At 43.7% G+C, this 25,175-nt stretch overlaps 1 protein-coding gene across 1 annotated transcript in view; it reads left to right on the top strand.

The window, feature by feature from the left end:
• Positions 1-25,175, top strand: part of Xpo5 (exportin 5) — a 45,070-nt gene that overhangs the window by 2,991 nt on the left and 16,904 nt on the right. Inside the window, exons 3-18 of the mRNA XM_031348374.1 lie at positions 339-411; positions 2,877-3,014; positions 3,158-3,340; positions 9,390-9,416; positions 9,775-9,960; positions 10,696-10,772; positions 13,236-13,335; positions 14,028-14,111; positions 14,877-15,002; positions 16,208-16,298; positions 16,798-16,926; positions 18,067-18,197; positions 20,808-20,963; positions 22,431-22,472; positions 22,944-23,033; positions 23,759-23,958. Coding sequence (XP_031204234.1) covers positions 339-411; positions 2,877-3,014; positions 3,158-3,340; positions 9,390-9,416; positions 9,775-9,960; positions 10,696-10,772; positions 13,236-13,335; positions 14,028-14,111; positions 14,877-15,002; positions 16,208-16,298; positions 16,798-16,926; positions 18,067-18,197; positions 20,808-20,963; positions 22,431-22,472; positions 22,944-23,033; positions 23,759-23,958 — 1,833 coding nt within the window. The remainder of the gene's footprint in view (positions 1-338; positions 412-2,876; positions 3,015-3,157; positions 3,341-9,389; positions 9,417-9,774; positions 9,961-10,695; positions 10,773-13,235; positions 13,336-14,027; positions 14,112-14,876; positions 15,003-16,207; positions 16,299-16,797; positions 16,927-18,066; positions 18,198-20,807; positions 20,964-22,430; positions 22,473-22,943; positions 23,034-23,758; positions 23,959-25,175) is intronic.

The following is a 25,175-nucleotide window of genomic DNA, read 5'->3' on the forward strand; positions in this document are numbered from 1 at the left end:
GACCAGGCTGGCCTCGAACTCAGAAATCCGGCTGCCTCTGCCTCCCAAGTGCTGGGATTAAAGGCGTGTGCCGCCACTGCCTGGCTTTAGTTTGGTTTTTTTAAGACAGCCTTGGCTGTCCTAGAATTCGCCTTGTAGCCCGCCTGGCCTTGAACTCAAGAGAGCTGCCTGTCTCTGCCTCCAGAGTGCTAGGATAAAAGGTGAGTGCCGCCACACCTGGCCAAAGTATAATTTCTTAATGAAACCTCGTACATAATGTAAAGCAGGAAACAGAGATGTTCCCTTGTGAGGAGAAGCCTTCTGACATGGTGTTGTTGCTTTTCTGTTTTGGTGGTCAGGTTTCGATGGAACAGCATGTCTCGATTGGAGAAGGTCTATCTGAAGAACAGCGTCATGGAGCTGATTGCAAATGTGAGCAAAGGGTTCTTGGGAGATCTGTGTTCCTAAACAACTTTGTGAAAAGTCATGACTCCCACATAGGTCAGACCAGGTGACATTAAAGATGCTCAGCAAATGAATGAAGAAGATGCTTAGATACAGCCAGATGTGGTGTCACCAGATACACCTTTTATCCCAGCACCTGGGAGGCAGATGTGGGCAGATCCTGATGAGTTTGAGGCCAGACTGGTCTACACAAGTGAGTGCCAAGACCATAAAGACTACATAGAGAGACCCTGCCTAAAAATAAATAAGATTCTTAGATGTACAGTAGATGATTGTAACACCATTCACTATGTATCTTTTTTCCTTTTATCTAAGCTGAACTTCTGTATACACATGGTGAAATCATATAGAACGTATTTGTTTTAACCTTTAATAAGACTTCAAATGTGCTATAAATTTTCAGCATTTTTAGTTCTTTAGACAGTCTCATGTTGTAGTAATAATATTAATTGGGGGATTCCACCCTACTTTTGACTATTTAATTCCCAGATAAAAGACACAAAACCTGTATACTTATGATAAACCTTTAATGCACTAGAGCTGGGCAGATATCTACCCTCTAAGCTATTAGTGTCTACTTCCCTATCAGTGACCCTGAGTTACATCTTACAATGTTCCATCTGTGCAGCTCTTACTCCAGTTGGCCATGTTTTCATGACTTATCTGCCCCATGGCACCTTCTCCTCTCTCCACCTTCTTCCCTCTTCCTTCATGTTCTCTGCCTCAGACCCCAAGTCCGGGAACTGAAACTGCCTACCTGGCCTGCCCAGCTATAGGCTGTAGGCATCTTTATTCAACCAATGGTTTTAAATTAAGGAGCAAGGTTAGATAGCACCACTTGGTGTACAGGATGATTTCCTCAATCCTGGGGGCAACCAGACCTTGTCGGCCAGTATTTAGCATCACAATAAATAGCAACAGACCAAACCTCAACTGACTCACTATGTAGTCTGGATGGTCTCAAACTATCATCCTTTAGAGATTCAGGGTATGCTCCACCATGTCCAGGCCAGTCTTTCCTTTTTTTTGAAATGGGACTTCATTCTGTTGCCCCATCTGTCCTCCACTTGAAAGCAGACCTCCTGCCTCATCCTCCTGCATGCTGGGATCACTGGTGTCAGCCACCATGCCTGTCTTGTCTTTTCTTTCATAACAAAGGGCATGAAAGGAGATTCCTGAATATTTAGTGAGGCTGCTTTTTGAGATAAGGTCAAATGAAGGACAGTGTAGCTTCATCTTGCTGTGTAGCTGAAAATAAACTTGAACTTCTGACAGTGCTGGGTGCGAGGATTACAGACAGGCACTAACAATCTGGGAAAGACATGCTTTGCCAACTTATGGATTAGTTTAGCTAGTTAAGACTTGTAATTGAGTAGTAAGAGGAGATTAATTGATTACTCATCAGTTTTAATGCTTGAGTTCTTGGAAGACGGTGATAGTGTATTTTTCTCTTTTATTGTTAGAGTGTCCAGTGTCCCAGTGTGTTCCTTTTTTCTGTATTCCTTCTCGGGGCCCTCCTAGTGTCCCAGTGTCCCAGTGTGTTCCTTTTTTCTGTATTCCTTCTCGGGGCCCTCCTAGTGTCCCGGTGTCCCAGTGTGTTCCTTTTTTCTGTATTCCACCTTGGCCTTCAGAACTGTGAGGCAATATGAAAGTCTCTTCAGTTCGTGAATAAGAGCAGCAGTGTTTTCCTGGCTCTGTGACAGCTGTTAGCTGTGGGAACAGTGACCAGTGAGAATGCAGGCCAGCTGACACAGACGAGGAGAACAGGTTTAGGTTCAAAGGAGACCTGGTGATCAGCGTTGTGTTTCTGTTTATGGAGAGGGTTGGGTGTGGTGAGTGCTTGGCAAGTATTGTAAGATCTGAGGACATCTTGAGGGAGTCAATTCTCTCCTTAACCATTTGGGTCCTGGCGATGGAACTGAGGTCGTCTGCCTTGGCCCCCAGTGCCTTTATTCACTGAGCCATCTCCTGCACACACACACACACACACACACACCCCTGACCCCTTTTTTTGAGGCAGGGTTTCATGGAGCTCAGGCTGGCCTCAAACTTGCTATGTACAGACATATGACACAGGGCGTTCCTGGAGGTTAGAGGCACCTTTCAGAGGTCTGCCTCTCCTTCCACTTGGATTCCAGGAGTTGAGCTCAGGGTACCAGGCTTACACAGCAGGCACTTTGAACCTGTTGAACCATCTCACTGGCTCAGAGGAGGACTTGATCTTCTGATGCCCTATCTCCACTTCGTCTGTGTGGGATTACAGGTGTGTCCCACCACACTCAGTTTGTGTCCTATTTGGGGCTCAGACCATGGGAACCAGCAAATCTGCTGCCAACTGGGCTACATCCAAGTCCAAGCACTCTATGTCTTTATAGCAGTTTTCATGCCTAGAAATCCAGCCCTACAGTCTTCCTCATCTCCTTCTTTTTCAGGGAACACTGAATATCTTGGAGGAGGAGAACCACATTAAAGATGTTCTGTCTAGGATTGTGGTAGAGATGATCAAACGAGAGTGGCCGCAGCACTGGCCTGACATGCTCATGGAGTTGGATACTCTCTTCAGGCAAGGGGTACGGAGCACATACGTGCTGGCTGCATGTGCTTATGTTAGCGCTGACGGAAGGTTTGCTTTATAGTCGTGTTGTGGTTTTATCAGTAGCATGTGTACATGATCAGATGCTTTTGTTTAACTAGCCTCTTTCTATTGGCCTAGGAAACGCAGAGGGAATTAGTGATGTTCATCCTTTTGCGACTGGCCGAGGATGTGGTAACCTTTCAGACACTCCCCACTCAAAGAAGAAGGGATATTCAGCAAACATTAACCCAGAACATGGAGAGAATCTTGAATTTTCTACTCAATACGCTTCAGGAAAATGTAAACAAGTACCAGCAAATGGTATGAATTCCTGCCCTACAAGGTCCCATCCTCCTGCCCCACAGCTTCTTAGATGATCAGTGAGGCCTGTAGTGAAGCTGGCCCTTCAGCACAGTGAGTGAAGGTTGGTCTCTTAAGTTGACCCTACTCAGTGTCCAAGCAGGCATGGACCTGTGATCATTCTTGCCGCAGCCTCCTGAGTAGCTGGAATTACAGACCACTGGCTACAGCAAATGTCCTGTCTATTTGAATGTGTTTTGTTTGAGGGAAGTTGTTTCTTTATTGTTTTGCTTTTATGAAAATGCCTTTCCAGGGAGAAATCAGGGTTCACAGTTCAGCAGAAGAAAAGGCCATCTTAAAAGCAAAATTTACAGGAAATGACAGGAGAAAAACTAAACCTGTTTTCTCAGATCCTCAGCTCAGTGAGTTTCCATGTAAATTCCTAAAATAAGAACATTCTTTTAAAGCAGTATAAAAGCCAGGTGTGATGGAATGCTCCGTTATTCCCAGCATAGGGAGGCAGAGGCAGGCTCATCTCCTGAGTTCCAGGCTATCCTGGTATACTAGTGAGGTTCAAATTAGCTAGGGGTACACAGTGAGACTTCATTTTCAAAAACTAACAGAAGCATAAAACCACAAGTTAATACATGTTATTAAAACTCTAGGTGGAGGTGGCTCAGTAGCTAAGAGCACAGCTTGCTCTTAGCAAACACCTGAGTTTGATTCCTAGCACCCACATGCCATCTCACAGCCGTCTGCAAATCTAGTCCCAGAGCCTCTGGCTCTGGTACCCTCTTCTAGCCTCCTCAAGAACGATACACATGCTTGGTGCACAAATATACATGCCGGCAAAATCCCCATACACATTAATTAACAACAACAAGAGGAACCGTGTAGACTTTTGAGAGGTCAAGGTAACGTCCTGATAAATCGATATTCTCTTGGTCCCATTCCTTTTGCAATGGGTTCGTTACAATGTGTATTAGTCATCTCTAGTGTGGTGTTCTGTTCTTAGAGGGATTTTCCTTCTGCAGAAAGCGTCAACAGTGTTGCCTTTCCCATCTCTATCATATTTTAGAAGCCATTTTTCAGAAGGCATTTGAAAGTTAATCCTAGAGCTTGAGATGGCTCTTCAGTAGAGTGCTGAGAACCTGTGTGTACTTCGCAGCATCACTTGGCTGTTCCTAACTAGAACTCCATTTCCAGGGACCTGATCTCCTCTTTGGCCTCCACTGGCAGTAAACAGATGGCGCAGACACTTTGACATGAATGAAAAAATTATTATTATTATTATTATCATCATCATCATCATCATCATCATTATTTTGGTTTTTCGAGACAGGGTTTCTCTGTGTAGCCCTAGCTGTCCTGGAACTCACTTTGTAGACCAGGCTGGCCTCGAACTCAGAAATCTGCCTGTCTCTGCCTTCCAAGGGCTGGGATTTTTGGAATGCACCACCACCGCCCGGCAATAAAAACATTTTAAAAGGAAAAATTTAGTGTGGTATAGTGGTGCACACCTTTAATCTCAGTACTCGGAGGTTTTGGGGAGAAGGTTAATCTTAAAAGGTGTTGCTAATTATCCTATAAATCAGAACACATTCCTCAATTATCCAAAAAAGTATAAAAAGTAGAAGTAAAATGCTTTCTTTCTTTTTTCCCTCTATTTTAAAAGAAGGTCTAGATACTAATATAAACGATAGTCAAAAGGTCCCATAAACAACTAGGATTAGTTAGTAACTAAATACGCTATGTATGTCTTGCCTATATATATTTTGTTTGATCCTCAAAGCAATCCTAAAATTAGAGTGCTTATTCTCTAAAGCTTCAGAGACTAGAAATCCTGTCTCTAATAAATAGTTGAAGTAGAATTCACACTCATCTTTTTTCAGAATTTTTTCTAATATTTTTTCAAAAGAAAGCAGTAAAAATGGGGCCAGAGAGATGGCTCATTGGTTAAGAGCATTGACTGCTTTTTCAGGGGACCTGTGTTTAAGGCCCAGTACCTACCTACATGGTGGCCCATAGCCACCTGTAACTTCAGTCCCAGGGGATCTGATGCCGCCTTCTGGCTTCTGAAGGAACCAGACAGCTTGTGGTATTCAGACACACACATGCAGGCAAAATACCCACATGTTTAGAATTACTATTTTTTACAAAAACAAAACAAAACAAAAGGAAAGTAGATATTTGCATTAAAAGCCAGCATGTGCTTGTTGTAATACATTTCGGCAAGGAGGCTGAGGCAGGAGAATCTAGAGTGCAAGGCCAGTCTGAATGAGACCATCTCAAGATACTCAGATGTAGCTCAGTTGGTAGAGTGCTTGCCTAAAATGCAAGAAGCCTGAGTTTCCTCCAAGCTTCAAGTGAGGCAGGTTATGGCAGCACACGGCCGTCGATTAGTTATTAGGGAGGCCTAAAGCAGGAGAATCAAATTTAATTCCCTGGAACACAAAAAAGGGGAACCAGCCAACCATAGTATTCCTTTAATATGTAACTTATTTTTATTTTATGTTTCATTGGTGTCTATGTAAGGCTGTCAGAAGCCTCGGAACTGGATTTACAAACAAGTATGAAGTGCCTTGTGGTTGCTGGCAATTGAACCAGGATTTCAGGAAGAGCAGCCAGTGTTCTGAACTACTGAGCTGTCTCTCCAGTCCTGATAATGAATCTTTTAATGTTCCTCCATTTTGTTTTCAGAAACTGTTTCATGAGGTAGGGCACTAGTGCTATGGCACACACATGACTGTCATAGAGCAACTATTGGAATTAGTTCTCTCCTCCCACTGTGTAGGCTCTGGCCATCAAATTCAGGGAGTCAGGCTTAGCAGCAGGGCCTTTACCTACTGATCCATCCCAATTTGGACAGGATGCTACATCCAAGGCAGCTAGATTTTAAGTTTAAAGTTAACCTAGGCTTTGTGAATGTCTTAGTTAGGGTTTTATTGCTGTGAACAGACATCATGACCAAGACAAGTGTTATAAAAGACAACATTTAATTGAGCTGGCTTACAGGTTCAGAGGTTCAGTTCATCATTAAGGCAGAAACATGGCACCATCCAGGCAGGCATGGTGCAAGAGGAGCTGAGAGTTCTACATCTTCTTCTGAAGGCTGCTAGTGAAAGACTGACTTCCAGGCAGATAGGGTGAGGTCTTACAGCCCACACCCACAGTGACACACCTTCTCCAGCAGGGCCACACCTTCTAATAGTGCCACTCCCTGGGCAGAGCATATACAGACCATCACAGGGAGACCTTGTCTCTGAGGAAAAAGTGTATGTGTTGAGAAACATCACTAGTCTACTGTTATTAGACTCTAAAAGTATACTTGTTTCAGGAGAAGTTATCTTGAGTCCTAAGTTAATACGTCAGATCTGCTTCTGTTTCTTCAAAGAAACTAACCCGTCTTGTAGAAGATACCAACGAGTCCTCCCAGTGTAAAATTACTCATATTCTCCTAGGGCTTACATTTCCTAAGAAAAAGTAGGATTATTTTCTTTCAACCTTCTAAGTACAAATACTGATTATTGTTTTAAGACAGTCTAATGAATCCTAGACTAGCCTCAAATTTAATATGTAGCTGGGGACAAACTTAAAACTTCTTTTTTTGAAGCTGGGCGGTGGTGGCGCACGCCTTTAATCCCAGCACTTGGGAGGCAGAGGCAGGTGGATTTCTGAGTTCAAGGCCAGCGGGGTCTACAGAGTGAGTTCCAGGACAGCCAGAGAAACCCTGTCTTGAAAATCTAAACAAACCACTTCTTTTTTTGTATGATGCATGTGTTAAATGCTTACATAGATGATATATACAAATGTGTGCAGATATATATGCATGGATGTTTGAGCAGTGTAGAGGCCAGAGATCAGCATCATGTATTGTTCTCTCCATACTGCATTTCAGACTGTTTCAATAGCCTAGCTATCTAGTAAGCCCTGGGGATCTACCTGTGTCTGTCGTTCAGTATTGGGATTACAGACACTCCCACACTGAGATGTATGTGTGTGCTGGAGGGCCTAACTCAGGGCCTTATGCTTGTATGGCAGGAAGTTTACTCTGGGAACCATCTCCTTGTTTCCCCCTACCCCTCACCCCTGTGGTGGTGATGGTGAGTTGGGTTTTTGAGACAGGGTTTCTCTGTGTAGCTCTGTCTGGCTTGAAACTCACTGTGTAGACCAGGCTGGCCTTGAACTCACAGAGATCCATTCATCTCTGCCTTCCGAGTTCTGGGATTAAGTGAATGAGCCACCGTGCCCAGCTACACTTAACATTTTTAAATGGCTGATATGGTGGTTCACACTGTTGTCCTGGCATTTAGGTGGTCATGGCAAAAGAAAAAAGAAAAAAAAATCAGCATATAAAGTTCTCTTCTGCTAGATAGAGTTCAAGGCCCATGAGTGAGACCTACACTGCCTCAAAAGTAGTTTCAAACATAGAACAGTTAACACCGGGTGAGCTGCACTCTGTATATTAAAGTTAACAACAGTATATGAGAATTCTTTTCTAGGCCGGCAGAGTAACTCAATGTTAAGGCTGACACACTGACAACCTGAGGCTGACCTTGAGACCCCTTGGGAGATGGGACAGCTGAACTTTCTCGGTTATCCATTGATGTCCACATTAGTTCTGTGCATGCGCGCGCGCGCACACACACACACACACACACACACGCACACACATCAATAAGTTAGTGGACTTTAGAAAACCATCGTTTCCGCTGAGTATGGTTGTGTGTGCCCTTAATCCGAGCACTCGGGAGGCCGAAACAGGCAGATCGCTGTGAGTTTGAGGCCAGCCTAGTCTACAGAGTGAGTTTGTGGCCAACTAGAGCTACATAGAGACCATATCTCAAAAAACAAGAAGAAGAAATTCTTTTTCTGGGTATCATTCCCTTGTAGCCCTCATTCTCTAGGGGTGCTTTTTCACTTTTCCTTAAAACAGTTTGTATTTGCTCTGCTTCCGATGATCTCTCCTCATGAGCAGCCGGCATTACTGTTGCCACGGGTTTCAGCATGTTAGTTGCACTCAGTGGAGTGTGTGCCAGAGCAGCTCAGTTTTCTGATGGCTTGAACGTACGTCAGAAATAAACCCATGAGGGTCCCTTCAACTTGTGTCCCATTTCTCAGTCTGTTAACCAAGCTGCACTTCTGTGTAACATGAGGACACACCAAGAGGCTACCTTTGGTGTGCTGATTTCATTTCAGTTGAGTGCTATACGATCTCATGTAGCCCAGGGTTAACTTCAAACTCTTCATCCTACTGCCTCCACCTTGCAAAATGCTGAGATTAATAGACATGCACCATCTACCTGGAGCTGGTATTTTGAATTTCTGGGCTACTCATAGTTGTTTCTTAATGTCCCTTCACAGTCTGTATTAGGGAGAGTATTAAATTGTGAACACAGATCAATAAGTGAATAGGCTTGCTCACTAGGTCCTATCTATTGGCCTGCACTGCTCAGGGATTGTGGAAGATGGTTTGAATGGAAGGTGGATGGTGGGCCTAGCTGTTATTGCTTAGATCCTTTATGAGTAATAATAATTGCTTTCAGGTACTGCAGAAAGTCATGCATGCCCCTTATGTTATTTCTCCTTTGTTTTCACGAATTTTAGGTATTTGAAACAGTCTCAGTATGCCACCTTGCTGGCCTGGGACCTGATGATACTTTGGATAAAAATCAGCTTATTTTTACATATTTATATAAAGTAACCATTATTTTGTTGTTTGAGCATTTACTAATTTGGAATACATGGTTTACTGTAAACATACATAGATGGCAACAAATTTTATTTATGAGTTTTGGTTCTTGAACCTGGTCTTCAGTCAGTCTCTTGTTTGCCAATGTTAAAGTTGTTCATGCTTGAGAGGCTGAGGCAGGAGATCCTAACAGGTTGAGGCTAGCCTGGGGTACGTAGTGAGTTCTAGGCACAGTGGAGCTATTTAGCAAAGATCTTGTGTGAAGTCAAACCAGGTCCTCTATAAGAGGGCAGGGAGTCTCTGCCTGGTCTATGAGAGGGCAGGGAGTCACTGCCTGGTCTATGAGTGCAGCCTTGGGGCTTTATTCTTTTCTTTCAGAAGACGGACGCTTCTCAGGAGGCAGAGGTAAGCGCACCGTGTGGAACTGAGGGGACTTCTCAAGTGCTCAGGTATGGATAGATGGAGCTCACAGCCTCCTTGGGTGGCTTTTTCTGGTTCCTCACTTCTGGGAGAGGGGAGGACGATAGATAGGAATTCTTGAAAGAAGATGCGTGGCTGTCCTTGCTAGCATGTTCTTACTCACCAGGGCTCAGTGTGCTAAGAGATGGTTGCATCTCAGGAAAAGAAAGTTTTAGCTCCCGTCAGTAGTTACTACAGAAAAATGGTTTTTCTGACAAATTACCTTGATTTTAGAATTTGAAAATAGAAGTTTAATTGAAACCTTAGTTGTTAGTACCTGATAATTAACAGTGATTTCACACAGGCTCAAGCCAACTGTCGAGTGAGCATCGCGGCACTGAATACTCTAGCAGGATACATTGACTGGGTGTCTTTAAATCACATTACTGCTGAGAACTGTAAACTTGTGGAAACTCTGTGCCTGCTTCTCAATGAGCAGGAGCTGCAGTTGGGAGCCGCTGAGTGTCTGCTCATTGCAGTCAGCAGAAAAGTGAGTAAGCACTTTGCATGAGAGCCTACCATGGTGGCAGACATGCTGACAGGAACAGGAAGCTGAGAGAAGTGGAAGCTATGAGAGGCTGTATATTTTGGAAAGCCCCCTTACCCCCATACTTGATACTTTGTACATCAAAACTGCACCTTGCTGGGCAGTGGTGGCTCATGCCTTTAATCCCAGCACTTGGGAGGCAGAGGCAGGTGGATTTCTGAGTTGGAGGCCAGCCTGGTCTACAGAGTGAGTTCCAGGACAGCCAGGGCTACACAGAGAAACCCTGTCTCGAAAAACCAAAAAAAAAAAAAAAAAAAAAAATGCACCTCCTAAAGCTTCCACACCTTCCCCAAGATGGGCAACCAACTGGGGACCACTTGTTCAGATCCCTGAGCAAATGGAGTGCATTCTCCTTCAAACCACTATATATTACACCTGTTCTGTCCTTGGTGTTCCCATTTCAGCTGTGTGTTTCATTCCATTTAAAATTTGTGACTAAGCACAACTTACTCCCTGCTTCCAACCCCGTTAGACAAAAGTTTGCATAATATATAGAAATTTATTATGTTTAACACACTGGCACTTAAAATAGCCATGATTGTTGCCATTTTATACTTAAAGTAGTATTAAATTTTAAAGCTCACTATAATGTCAATTAGAGGTATAGAAGATATTAGTACTCTGAGGGTTTTCTGTTTTGTTTTCTTGGATGACATATTTTCCTCACGTTGGGTCCAGGGCAAGTTGGAGGATCGGAAGCGCTTGATGATCTTGTTTGGAGACATTGCCATGCATTACATTCTCTCGGCTGCACAGTGAGTCTGCCTTTCAGGATGTTGTGGGCTTTGGATGGGATTTGGATTTTGCTTTGATTTCTTTTGTTTGTTTGTTTTCCATTTTGTGTGTGTGTGTGTGTGTGTGTGTGTAGGTCCTTTATTGCTATGCACCTTGTTTATTTGAGCTATCATCTTATTGAACCTGGAACTCACTGATTGGCTAGACTAGCTGGCCAATAAGTTCTAGAATCTACCTGTTTTCACCCCCTGAATTAGGGTTACAGATACACATCCAGCTCTTACAGAGGCATTCAATAGTCACATTCAGGTCCCCATACCAGGACAGAAACTGTTGGTGCTATCTATCCCAGCCATTAATTTATGTGGGTGTTTGTGTTTATTTTGGTGCAAAGGATTGAATGACGAGCTTCATACATGCTGAAAGAACACTACCAATGATCAGCTTACCTATTTGTGCAGTATGCTTTTATTTCTTTAATTAATTTTTATTGAGAATATATATGTATGTATATATATATATTGGTTGGTTGGTTTGTTTGTTTTTCGAGACAGGGTTTCTCTGTGTAGCCCTGGCTGTCCTGGAACTTACTCTATAGACCAGGCTGGCCTTGAACTCAGAAATCTTCCTGCTTCTGCCTCCCAAGTGTTGGGATTAAAGGTGTGTACCACCACTGCCCGGCGAGAATATATATTTTTTAAAAGATTTATTTTATGTATGTGAGTACACTGTCACTGTCTTCAGACACACCAGAAGATGGCATCAGATCGTATTATAGATGGCCATGAGCCACCATGTGGTTACTGGGAATTGAACTCGGGAATTCTGGAAGAGTAATCAGTGCTCTTAACTGCTAAACCATCTCTCTAGCCCCACGAGTCCCTATCTTAAAAAACATCTACAGTGATAATGTCAGGACAGAAAAATAAGCATGATTCAAAATGGGTTCGCCGTGTCTTGCCTATGTTTCATGCCCAACAGAGCAAGGAAGCCACCACTCGAGCCACACTGTTCTCTGCATCCCTCCAGTCTCCTGAGTCCCATGTCTTCTCATTCTCTCCTGCCTCATCTGCATTTCACATGAACTGTTACTCTTGGTTGTTAGTGGGTATAATCTTACTTCTCTCGAGCCAGTTTTCACCACCAAAAAAATTAAAATTTAGGGGTTTTTGTTTTCGTTTTGTTTTTATTTAGAAGAACTATTGGGTACTGATGAGTTTTGGATCTAAACCAATTTGAATTTTAGGAAAGTGAGACAATTTTTTTTTTGTCAAAATAAAGGTTTGTGCCACTACTGCCTGGCTGTTTTTGTTTTTGAGACAGGGTCTCACTATATAGCCCTGGCTGGCCTAGAACTCAATACATAGACTAGGATAGCCTCAAATCCCAAGAAATGCCTGCCTCTGCTAGGGTTAAAAATGTGTACCACCATGAATGTCAAAATATTTTTAATTACATTTAATTATATTTTTTAATTATATCATTATATTTGCATGAAGTATACATATGGACACATCATAGTATGTGTCTGATCAGAGGACAGCTTGTGGGAACTAGTTTTCTCCAAACACCCTGTGGGTCCTAGGAATTGAACTCAAATCTGTAGTCTTGGTAGCACGTGGCTTCCTCCACCTGCTAAGCCATCTAGTTGGCCAAAGACGTAAAATGCTTTTTTTTTTGTCCCTGGTATAAGGAATTGTTTCATTGATACCCAGTTTCCCAAACCCAAGAATCTATGCAAGGCCTCCTGGATATTAGCCAGTGTCTTTGTGTAGCTACTTACAGCCAAGTCAGCTGGCTTTTGCAGGAACATACAAATCAAGATCTTCCAAAGTAGTAAGGACTTTTATGTCTAGAATCAGATATTTAATGACAAGGGACGGTATTGCACTAAACCAGGTTCCACATCAATCTTTCAGTATAGGTGTTTGTCATCTTCTGTTTTGGTTCATTGTTTATTTGAAATAGAGTCTCCTCTGTATCCCTGGTGACTTGGAACTAGCTATGTAGATCAAGCTAGGCTCCCATCTGCTGGAGTTAAAAGCTGATCCCACAGGCCTGGCTTGGTGAGTTTTTTGTTTGTTTGCTTGAGGCAGTTTTTCTTTATAGCCCTGGCTGTCCTGGAACTCACGTAGACCAAGCTGACCTTGAACTCACACAGATATGCCTTTCTCACCTGGGTTGACCTGGTACTTGGGTTTTTTTGTTTTTTGAGACAGGGTTTCTCTGTATAGCCCTGGCTGTCCTGGAACTCACTCTGTAGACCAGGCTGACATGGGATTCAGAAATCCACCTGCCTCTGCCTCCCAAGTGCTGGGATTAAAGGCGTGCACCACCACCTCCCGGCTGGTACTTGTTTTTTGACTTCAGTAAATACTAAGGTTGTATTGGTGAGGCACAGGCAGTAGAACTTAACAGGGGTGGGACTCCGTGCTTCTGTTGATGGGGTCTACAACCTAATCCCAGTTCTCTTCCTCAAACAGGACTGCAGATGGAGGAGGCTTGGTAGAAAAACACTACCTCTTCCTGAAGAGGCTGTGTCAGGTGTTATGTGCACTGGGAAATCTGCTGTGTGCACTGCTGGTGAGCAAGTGTGCTCTGGAGAGCATGGGCTGCTTAGGGAGTTGTTCACTTAGCAATCGTGTTAGCACTTGGCCACTGCACTGATGGGAGCTGGTGAGGCTCTGCTGGTTTGTTCATAGGATTCTGTAGATTAAGTCATCATCAATAAAAAAGATGAACATGGGTGCATAGGTGGGTTGTTGTTGCTTGCCTGCCTGCCTGCCTGCCTGCCTTCCTTCTTTCCTTCCTTCCTTCCTTCCTTGACACAGAATCTCACTATGTAGTTCTGGCTGTCCTGGATCTCACTATGTAAACCTGAGTGGCCTCAAACTCAGAGATCCACCTGCCACTGTCTCCCAAGAACTGGGATTAAAGGTGTATGTGACCACACCTGGGTTGAAATGGTATTTAATAGATTGAGTCACAAAAATATAAATAGAGCAGGTCTGATGAAGTAATGTTTTCTTATAACCTTTGCTTTTAATTTTTTTGACTCAGTATCTCTTTTAGCTTAGTCTATTCTTAAACTCCGTGCTTCTGCCTCAGCTTTCCTAGTGTTATGATAATAGGCATGGATCAAGGCTAGGGGGATGAACAACACTTTGGGTCTTAAATGTTATCTCAGTTTCCTGTTTATTATCACTCATTCTCCTCCCCCACCACCTGTGTTCAGCTGCTTCAGTACCGTTAATGTGGTCTTTTTTCTTCTTTAGGCCTTAGATGCTAGCATACAAACACCAGTAAACTTTGGAATGTACCTGGAATCTTTTCTTGCTTTCACAACCCACCCAAGTCAGGTAAGCTCTATACAAATAACTTATTAATATTAGGATGGTCAATCCCAGTCACACATTACAGCCTGGAGAATTTCCTACTCATGTCTAAATGTCACTTCACTAAACCTAAGGAATGACTGGAGGACTCATTTAGAATTGCCAGGGACCTAGTGGAAAGGCTTAGTGGGGAAACAGCATCTGCTGTCCAAGCCTGGCAGTCTGCTTGAATCCCTGGGTCCACGGTGAGAGGAGAGAGAACTGGCTCCTGAGACTGATGACCTCTGACCTCTGGGTGTGACACACAGAAACACAGATAATAAATAGTTAAGCCTATTTTAAGAGAGAGAATATTGGGTCTGTCTCACCAGCACTTCACTGTGTTGGTCAGCAGCTTTCCCAGCAGGTGGCTTTCTGGTTGTGCTCCATGAAATGGGGTGTGTGGCCCAGGTGATTGGAACAAGAAAAATATTTAAATTTAAAAGTTTAGTGAATTTATTTGATGTTAATTCTATTCAATTCAATATTTTTCTTGTCACTTTCTGATTCTAGTTCCCTTTCTAACCTAGAGAGTTGAGTGGTGTCCCGACCACGCTCTAGGGATTACAGCTCACTTATTGGCATGTCACAGGGAGTCATCCATTCCTGATGGACTGCAGAAGTTATTTCAAAATGTAGCCATTTCCTCCTATGGAAAATTATTGCAGATAACTGCTGGGCTGGGTGACAGTCTTGCTAAAGTAATATCTGAAACTTTAAGCTTACCTGTAGGTTTTTGTTTTGGTTTAGTTTCTCCGCTCTTCAACCCATATGACATGGGGAGCCCTCTTCAGGCATGAAGTTCTGTCCCGTGATCCGTCGCTGTTAGCAGTAATACCAAAATATCTTCGTGCTTCTATGACAAACTTGGTCAAGGTAAGCAATGGAAATCCTAAGTGTGCCGAGTGTTGGTGAGAGGATGCAAAACTGGTGCTGTTGAATCTCTTAAACTCCTCTAAGAAAATTCTCCTCTTGAGGAAGAAGGCAGCTCAAAATAACCATTGTCACACCTGTTTGTCCTTATTATAATACCTAAATATGAAGTATGGAGCAAGGTGCTAGGGAAAGAGCAGGGCCCATGATCTCATTGCTGCTTAGGAGTTAAAAGCAGGGTTAGCAGTGCTTGGAAATGTGTGAGGATGGAATCAGGTAGATTCTAAGATGCAGTAATATCTAAGGATTGTTTCTGAAAGTCCCGTGTAGTGAGACCACACATAAGGAGTGTGTTAGCAGGGAGGGCTCACTCTGCAGAGACCTGTTCATAAGCTTGTCTGTGAAAGTCTCAGATCTGGAAGAGCTGGAGCTGCCAGAACCTTTGTTGATCTCCCCTTCCGTTCCTCTCTTCTCCTCCTCTCCCGTCCTTCTGCCCTCCCTTCCCTCACCTCTCCTCCCCTCTGGGCTTTGTACATACTAGGCAAGATGCACACACAAAAAATACAAGCACACCCTAGCCCTTCAGTGTAAGGTATAAAGCCAGACAACAGGACTCTTGTTTCCTCAAGAATTTATTTAACACATATTGTGTTCTAATTTTGTTATGATTTTACAAAACCTTTTTGTTTCTTTTTTCTCTTTTTTCTTTTTTTTCTTTTTTTCTTTTTTTGTTTTTGTTTTGTTTTTATGCTTTGGTTTTGGTTTGTTTTTAGACAGGGTCTCACTGTAACCCAGGCTGGCCTAGAAGCTCTATGTAAATAAAGTTCACCTTGAACTTGGAGAGAGATCCTCTGGCCTCTTTTCTCAAACTCTGGGAATGTAGGTGTGGGCCATGATATTCAGCCTCTCTTGCTCAGTACATAATGAAATAAGCAATTTCCAGTCCCTCATCTTATTCCATATGAAATTAGTACCCCCTTTTTGGGCCATGTTCATACTTGGACCCTAAATGGACCTTGGAAGTTATTGAGGAGTCTAGAAATTATATCGTCTTTCTTTGTTCTCTTTTTACCACTCTGAAGAGCATTGGTGGTGGGGAGCCAGACAAGATGCTGTCCTTATTGTCGTAAAGGATCTCATGCGGCCTCAGCTCCTCTCAGGCTTTGGCTATTGAAGGTTGCGTACTCTCGATCCCTGTCTCTTTCCAGATGGGCTTTCCTTCTAAGACAGACAGCCCCAGCTGTGAATACTCCCGCTTTGATTTCGACAGTGATGAGGACTTCAATGCTTTCTTCAACTGTGAGTGGCTGACACTTCCTCCTAGCACTCTCAGATTGGCATCTCGTGCTGGAATCGTGGTATGACGCCTGAGACTTCACATTAGCAGTCCTCAGACCTGGAGAGCAATTCTCTTAATTTCCAGGTTTTACTATAGAAGAATACAGGTAGCACACTTCAGCATGGTGGATTCTAAGCCCGTGAATTTTATTTCTCTTTTCCACCACTATGGGATGTTGTGCCTTGTTTGGAACCAGGCTGTTCTCCACAGCATCCACACCCCTCACATCCTTGTCTAGCTGCTCCCTTTACTTTCATAGACGTAGCAAATCAACTTTAGTTTACTGCTTGCAAGATCTAGCTGGTAAGGCATTTTTAGAGGTAGTTTACTTTTTAAGGTTTTTGCCTACACTGAGCCACTGTGATCTAGCAGGGGAGTCTACAACCCAGGTCTAGGCAGCTGAGCAAACGATAGCTTGAGTTCATGTCCAGGTATTGATTCCTGTCCTTCTGTCGCCAGCCTCCCGAGCCCAGCATGGCGAGGTGGTGAGGTGTGTGTGCCGACTGGATCCTAAGACGAGCTTCCAGATGGCGGCAGACTGGCTCAAGTATCAGCTCGCAGCTGCTATTGACACTGGACCTGTGAACGGTTAGTTTCTACTTTGTTTCTTTTATTACTGCATGTTTAGAACTAACTTGCTTTAAACTAGTACCAGCATATAGATTCAGAAGGAATTCTGGTTAGGCATAGCCAGAACGATTCAAGGACTTGCCATATCAAACACCTCAGAGCCTTTGAGCAGTCTAATTTTACATAAAACCAAAAATTTGTACCTTTATGCAAGTGCTTCAGGCAGTTAAACTTGTTCGTCTCCCTTTTCTCAGTCTTACTCTGTCCTGCGTGTTGTGCTTAGTGGGCAGGGTTAACCAGGCAGGAGGGGTTATTTAACAAGGACAAGTCATGCCGCAGTCATGGTCATCTCAAGGACACTGAGTGTAAATCCACTCTTGAAGGTCTAGTGACTTGACTGAGGAAAGCCTGCCAAACTGCTACACGACGAAATTTGTGAATGGCAGCACTATACAGAGGCTGGAAATGAGCCTATAAGCATCTGTCTGTGGCTTCTCCAGGGGTGGGGGGTGTCTGGTAATGTTTATGAATTTGGACCCTCAATCATTCCTCTAGGAAATTGCTGTGAGGCAACTGGATGTAAAGTAGCATCTTGTAGCTTAGGAGTTCCCTTGGGGGTGGGGGAGTGTGTGTGTGTGTGTGTGTGTGTGTGTGTGTGTGTGTGTGTGTAACAGGCTGTCTATCCCAGGCTGGCCTTATCCCTCAGCCATTGAGTGTGGTGCTCCCATGCCCACCCTTAGCATTCCCAAACCCCAGGGATCCACACAGGACCTTGTCAATAAATGCTAAGCAGTGAGGCTGGTGCTGAGTGGCAGCCCTAGCTTGGAACAATTCCTTATGATCTCAAATATCTTAATTTTTTGGGATCTCCTAGATTTCACCTAAGGAGGGGAACAGTTCCTACTTTTCAAATGCCTTGTAGGCCATACAGGTTCCTTCTGTGCATATTCTCAAGAGACTGAATGGAAGTGAATTCAGGTGGTTCGTGGACAGGTGGAAGCAGAGTAGCAACCTTCTCAGTCTTCTATGTTGGGGCTGTCAGATCACCTGCTCCTGTACCTCTATATTACCACGTGGTCTTCGAGACTCCAGCTGTGGCTCTTTGTGTCTTCTGCTACCCTACCACACTGATGAGTATTTGCATGTGTGTTTCAAAAGCGTGTTCTGCAGCTGGAACTGGAGAAGGAGGCTTCTGCTCCATCTTCTCACCTTCATATGTGCAGTGGGAAGCCATGACTTTTTTTTTGGAAAGTGTGATCAACCAGATGTTCCGAACACTAGAAAAAGACGTAAGTAGCTTTCCCATGCTCACTGAGTGATGTCTGACCTTTTATAAATTGTAGTTGGATAGAGAGACTTAGGGACGTGCAGCTTATAAAAGAGAAGACAGACTTAGTGAGGCACATGCTCAAGTTCAAGCATGTAATAAACGGGAGAGCTGCCGAGCAGTGGTGGCACACGCCTTTAATCCCAGCACTTGGGAGGCAGAAGCAGGAGGATTTCTGAGCTTGAGGCCAGCCTGGTCTACAGAGTGAGTTCCAGGACAGCCAGGGCTGCACAGAAAAACACTGTCTCAAAAAAACAAAAAACCAGATCCCTGGTAGTGCACAGGTGCCACATTGAGGTTCAATCTGTAGTGAGGCCAATGACAAGAACTTAGACTTGTATCTCATTAAGAGGTACTCTTTATAAAGCGTCTTTCTCAGTTATGGCAGGTAAAGCATAGTATTCATATTGTATGGCCATTGTCGGTGCCTACTGGTTGTGTTTGGGTTTTCTTCTCACTGTATTGCTGACAATTGAATCCAGGACCTTGCACATGACAGACAAGCACCACTTCTTAAGCTATAACCCCCCACCCTGGGCGAGATTTCTAATCCTGAAAAATGGGTATTTGATGAGAATGTATGTAATAGGGTTACTTTCTTCATGAAGCCTCCTGGTGTTTGTGCCCAGAGCTGTGTAGGCAAGAGGCTCCAGCCCACCGCTTGCCACATTTACCCAGTCCGACACTTTGTAGACTGCCCATTTTCTTTCTCCATTGTAAATAGAAGCAGCTCAGCTTCTGTTTTTTAATTTCCTTTCAGTGGAAGAATTTGACCAAGAGATTGTTTGACTGGAAAGGCTGAAAGCTTGCCCATCCCTCCCCATTGTAGCATTCATTAGCTTGACTTGTTTCTAGTCTGGGAGAAGCAGAGGATGTCAAGACCATGCTTTAGGAGATTGTTTGGGGAGTGTGCCACATTGTGATGATGAAGAACAGTATGCTTGGTAGGAAATCACAGAGCCCACCGCATTATAAAGCAGTGTAATCTAGCTCTAGACAAAGCTTATTAAGTAACTCCCCAAAAGGTAGAACAACAACTGTTTTGAGACCAATGTGTGCTAAATACACACCAGGGCCCTATCTCAAAAGACAAATAAGATGAAACGTGCTTGTAACTTCAACTCCAGGGTATCTGACACCTCCGGCCTTTGAGCATACCTTTGTACCCATGAGAATGTGCATATGTGCATACACACACACAAACACACGGACGCGGACAGTGATACACAGATGTACAGAGAGAAACACACACCCAGACACACAGACAGAGAGACACAGAGAGACAGACATCCACACAGAGATAGGCAGGGAGACAGACAAAGAGAGACAGAGATCGATAACTACACACAGAAACAGATGCAGAGAGACATACACACAGATGCACACAGAGACACAGACACATGCACACAGAGAGATACAGAAACACAAAAAGATACACACAAAGATATTAAAATAAATCTTAAAGGAAATATATAACTTTTAGCACCACAAATTTAGCCATTCCCTCAAACTCTCTTACTCAAATGAACTAATTGAAAATGCACTCCTTGGGCTGGTGAGATGGCTCAGCGGTTAAGAGCACCGACTGCTCTTCCGAAGGTCCTGAGTTCAAATCCCAGCAACCATCCCAGCAACCACATGGTGGCTTACAACCATCTGTAATGAGATTTCACGCACTCTTCTGGTGTATCTGAAAACAGCAGCCGTGTACTTACATATAATAAAAAATCTTTTTTAAAAAAAAAAAGATTAGGGGCTGGTGAGATGGCTCAGCGGGTAAGAGCACTGACTGCTCTTCTGAAGGTTCTGAGTTCAAATCCCAGCAGCCACATGGTGGCTCACAGCCATCCATAATGAGATCTGACGCCCTCTTCTGGTGTGTCTGAAGACAATAACATATAATAAATAAATAAAAATTAAAAAGAAAAAAGATTAAAAAAAAGGAAAGAAAATGCACTTTTTTCCTTGAGACAGTCTTGCTTTTCAGCTCAGTTGGCCTTGAACTTATGGTAATCCTACCACCTCTGCCTTTTGGGTCCTAAAATAGGGGTGCTCTCCAGCTAAGGGATCTCTCTATCTATCTGTAGTAGAAAAATGGAAACTTTTTTAAAAAAAATTATATATTCATGTTGTGGTGGTACAAGTTAGCATCAATTGTGGAACTTTTTAATGAAGTAGTTTAGATTTTAATGGTTTAAAAGCTGTGTATAAGCTGGGCTTTGTAGTACAGTAGGCTCATCATCCTAAAGCAGGCCTACAAGTTCAAAATTATCTTGGGCTCTAGACTGCATTCAGGGCCAGTGTGGGCAAACTTAAAAAACAGTCTCAGAACACAAAGTTGTAGAGATAGGGACAAAGAGCTGAGACATAGCCAGTGACTGAGCACTTTCCTAATATGTATGAGGCCTTGCCTCAGTTCCCAGAAGCACACAAATACTACTTGTACATACATGCACTTTGTGCAGTCACGTATGCTAACTATGTTATTTTTTATAACCTACAATGTAAAGAGAATGCAGTAGTGGTTCTTGAGCAGCAGCCCTGTTGATTTCCTGTTGTGTCTGTGTGACAGGAACTCCCGGTTAATGATGGGATAGAGCTGCTGCAGCTGGTTTTGAACTTTGAGATCAAGGATCCCCTTGTCCTGTCCTGCGTCCTCACCAACGTCTCCGCACTCTTTCCGTTTGTCACGTACAAGCCTGCGTTCTTGCCCCAGGTCTTCTCCAAGGTATAAGCCCATCTTTACAAGCTTTATTTTAAAATAACGATTTGGAAGCATCTGTTATAAACTGATGAAGAGACAGGCATTTTCTTGTGTTAGGTGCTTTACTTGGTACTTACTATGGGTCAGACACTACGCTAGTACTTTATTGTTCTCTACCACTGTGGGGGAAAGGCACAGAAACAGACATTGTACTTACCCATATGGAATTGCAATGAATAAATACATGTCCATGCTAGGAAATAGAAAAGGAAACTAAAGAAGGTTCCGAGGTGTGCTTGCTATAGGGTTGGTGGTGGAATTTGAGTCGGAGAGCATGGATAATTTGGGGGGCTTCTGATTTAGTAGTTCAGTGCATGGTAAGAGCTCCCATTACATCTGAAGTTCATGTAAAACATTACAGTTAAAATTGCTCTTAGTATTGATGATAGGAAATTAAATGTCTAGATTTGAGGGGGTGCTGAGATAAAATTTAGGCATTATCTCAATACTAAAAGGTAGTGGTGCTGGAGAGATGGTTAAGAACACTTACTGTTCTTGCCAAGGACCAGAGTTCAGTTCCCAGGACCCATACAGTTCCTCACAGCCAGCAGTTCCAAGGAGTCTGACAATCTTCCTTTAGTCTCCCCAGTCACCAGGATTGCATGCAATGTAGGCATACACGCAGGCAAGACACTCATGTCCATAAAATTAGTAAATACATTTTTCTTTTTTTTTTTTTTTTGTTTTTTTGTTTTTTTCAAGATGGTTTCTCTGTGTAGGCCTGGCTGTCCTGGAACTCACTCTGTAGATCAGGCTGGCCTCGAACTTAGAGATCTGCCTGCCTCTGCCTCCCAAGTGCTGGGATTAAAGGCATGCACCATCACTGCCTGGCTACATTTTTCTTTTAAAAGGACCATACATTTAGCCATGGAAAATAGGATTGTATATACACTTAGAGATACCTGGCTCTAGCCAGGAATCCATCAGCATTAATGAAGGAGTAGCACAGAGGCAAGAAGCCCCACCGTGCCTATTAAATAAGAAAGGGCTTGCCAGAGAAATGAAGATCGTGCTGCGCACCACAGAAGCTCGCTAAGCCTTGGAAAAGCTCCAGTGGGCTTCTTCTATTGCCATTTACACTTGGGTAAGGCCAAGGCAGTACCCACACTGCTGGAGGGAAGGAGCAGAGGGGCAGGTACAGAAAGACTCACACGGAGCACAGCGTTGTCCTCAGCTGAGCTGTAGGCAATGGCATAGACTGACCGGTCTAGTAATCCCCACCTCTTACTCTGTAATTGGTGCAGCGGTAGAGTTAGGGTTCTCGAGGCTCCTATAGACATCTGGAAAAGTGGATTATGACTTGTAACACCAGTGACCCTCCTCCACCACTTCTGCAGCCAGCATGTGGATGCCAAGAATATACTTGTAGGTCTGCCTGGGCTCTTGTTCACTTAGAGACAGTGGTAACTGTTGCTTTTCTTCTCCCCTCAGCTCTTTTCATTTGTTACTTTTGAATCTGTTGGGGAAAGTAAGGTAAGACCATTTTTTTTCTGTTTTGTTTGGGGTTGTGTTTTGAAACAGGGTCTGACTACATCTCAAGCTGGCCTTAAATTCTGCCTTCCTACCACTACCTCCCTCTGCCAGTACTAACATTACAAGCGTGAGCTGCCGTGCAAAGCTGAAACCATTCATTGAGCTGCCGTGCAAAGCTGAGACCATTCATTTAAGCTGTCCCAATTCTAACTTCTCATATGCTTAAGTATGAGTACCTCACACTCATACTTTGGACTTTGGTGTGTATGGAAGGGTTAACAAAGCAGATGGTCTTAGGTGTTTTCCTCTACAGGCATCCTAGGGCAAATCTGAACACAGGTTCACGGAGACTGAACCTTGATTCATTTTGCCCTTAGAACTGTAGACATGGACTGTGCATCTGCTGACGGTCTTCAGCTGCACTGAGCAATGTGTAAGGTGTCTCTGAGTTTGGGGAATGTTTCTCTGCAGGCCCCCAGGACTCGGGCAGTCAGGAATGTAAGGAGACATGCTTGTTCCTCCATCAACAAGATGTGTCGAGACTACCCAGACCTTGTTCTGGTAAGCCGCTGAACCCTGGCTGAGTCTTCTGAACCTTTTGTGACTAGTCCTTTGTAGATAGCTTTCTTGGGTTGGTCTGTTCATGGTCTTTTTAATGTAGAGCAGTGGTTTTCAACCTTCCTAATGCTGCTACCTTTTAATACAGTTTCTCACATTGTGGTGACTCCAAACTATAAAATTATATTGCTAATACTTCATAACTGTAATTTTTCTACTGATAGAGTTGTGATGCAAATATCTGATACAGGATATCTGATATACAACCCCCAAAAGGGGTCATGACCCACGGGTTGAGAACTGTCCTAGTGATATAGCTTAAAATGTAACTTAATTCACCCCTCAAGATGATTGGTTCTTTTCTGTCTGAATGAAATGTTTTTGATTCCTATTGCAAATGGTTGTCTGAATTTTTTTTTTTTTTTTTTTTTAGAGAATCCAGCCATTTTTTGTTGAGGTTCTTTTAAAAGGTCACATTAGTCCACATTAAAAGGCTTCTTTGAAATTGAAATTGATGTTGGTGAATGGCCAGTAACATCCGGGTAGAGAAGCACCAGACAGAACTGCCCCCTACTTGGTTCCATGCTATTCAGACAAGGACAAACATTATGTCAGAGTTACTAAGTGATAGCCCATAGGCCTAATCTCCCATAGACTGTCTTGATTTTCTGGCATCCTTGACTGGTTTAACTCTCTGAAAGTCAGCCTTTTTTCTTTGTGATATGCAGCCCAATTTTGATATGCTGTATAGCCATGTGAAACAACTCCTCTCCAATGAGCTACTCCTGACCCAGATGGAGAAGTGTGCCCTCATGGAAGCTTTGGTTTTAGTTAGCAACCAATTTAAGGATTATGAGCGGCAGAAGTTATTCCTAGAGGAGCTGATGGCACCGGTGGTCAACATCTGGCTTTCTGAAGAAATGTGCAGGTATAGGAGATCTGGGGACCACTGACTGTGTGACAGCACTTGAATAGAACTGGCATGTTTCCAGAGCTGTGTCAAGGTGCAAAGGGGTATGAGGACGCAGGGCCGCACTGGTGCTCTCAGTGACATAATCTCACCCCAAAACATGTTGTTGCCTTGCTCTACGGAGGTGCACCTAGGACTGGTCAAAGGTGGCTAGCATGGTCGTAGGGCACATAATGCTGTGGCACATTTGCAGTGCAGCCTCACATCTTTGAAGAAATGAGAGCAGCTAGGAAGGATTACAGTGGGATCTGTAGACCTTGTGCCTGTGGTGTCCACATAGTAGAGAACCTGTTTCTCTTGTCACTGTTTTTGGTTTTTCGATACAGGGTTTCTCTGTAGCCCTGGCTGTCCTGGAACTCACTCTGTAGACCAGGATGGCCTCGAACTCAGAAATCCGCCTGCCTCTGCCTCCCAAGTGCTGGGATTAAAGGTGTGCACCACCACCACCCGCCTCTTGTCACTGTTTTAATTTGCAAAATACACAGTGATATTTGGGAGTGGGAATGTTAACAAATGACTGCTTATAATTCATGTGATTAAACTGACTGTAACAACAGCTGTTTGGACTGGGCTCAGTGGTGTATACCTTTAATCTTAGCACTCAGGAGGCAGAGATAGGTGGATCTTTCTGAGTTCTAGGACAGCCAGAGATACATAGTGAGACCTTGTTTCAACAACCAAACAAAACAACAAAAGCAAAACCCTTACTGTTTGGGGTCAAATACTCTGTCTCTCAGCTCTTTTTAACTTAGTTTTTGGAACCTGGGTCTACTCTGACCCAGGCTGGCCTCTAGATAACTCTGTAGCCAAGGGCGACCTCAAGCTCCTGCTCCTCCTGGCAGTCTTCCTCTCAAGTGCTGGGATTATGAACCTGTGATAATGACGCTTCCTTTATCTGCTGTTAGCTCTCGTGAAGGAGATCGTCCTTCCTTAAAGGCGTGAATCAAGGAAGCTATGGTGGCATGCACCTTTAGTACCATCAGAGGCATACACCAATCTCTGAGTTCCCAGTCAACCAAACCATGTATCGGAAGGCTGCAGAGATGGCTCAGCTGATAAAAGAGCATTTATTGCTCTTGTAGAGGACCCAGGTTCATCCAGATCCACAAATTGTAACTCTAGCCTCAAGGAATCCAGGACCCGCCCTCTTCTGGCCTCTGAGAAACTAAACACTG

Source organism: Mastomys coucha, unplaced genomic scaffold (genome assembly GCF_008632895.1).
Source record: "Mastomys coucha isolate ucsf_1 unplaced genomic scaffold, UCSF_Mcou_1 pScaffold3, whole genome shotgun sequence".
Taxonomy (NCBI): domain Eukaryota; kingdom Metazoa; phylum Chordata; class Mammalia; order Rodentia; family Muridae; genus Mastomys; species Mastomys coucha.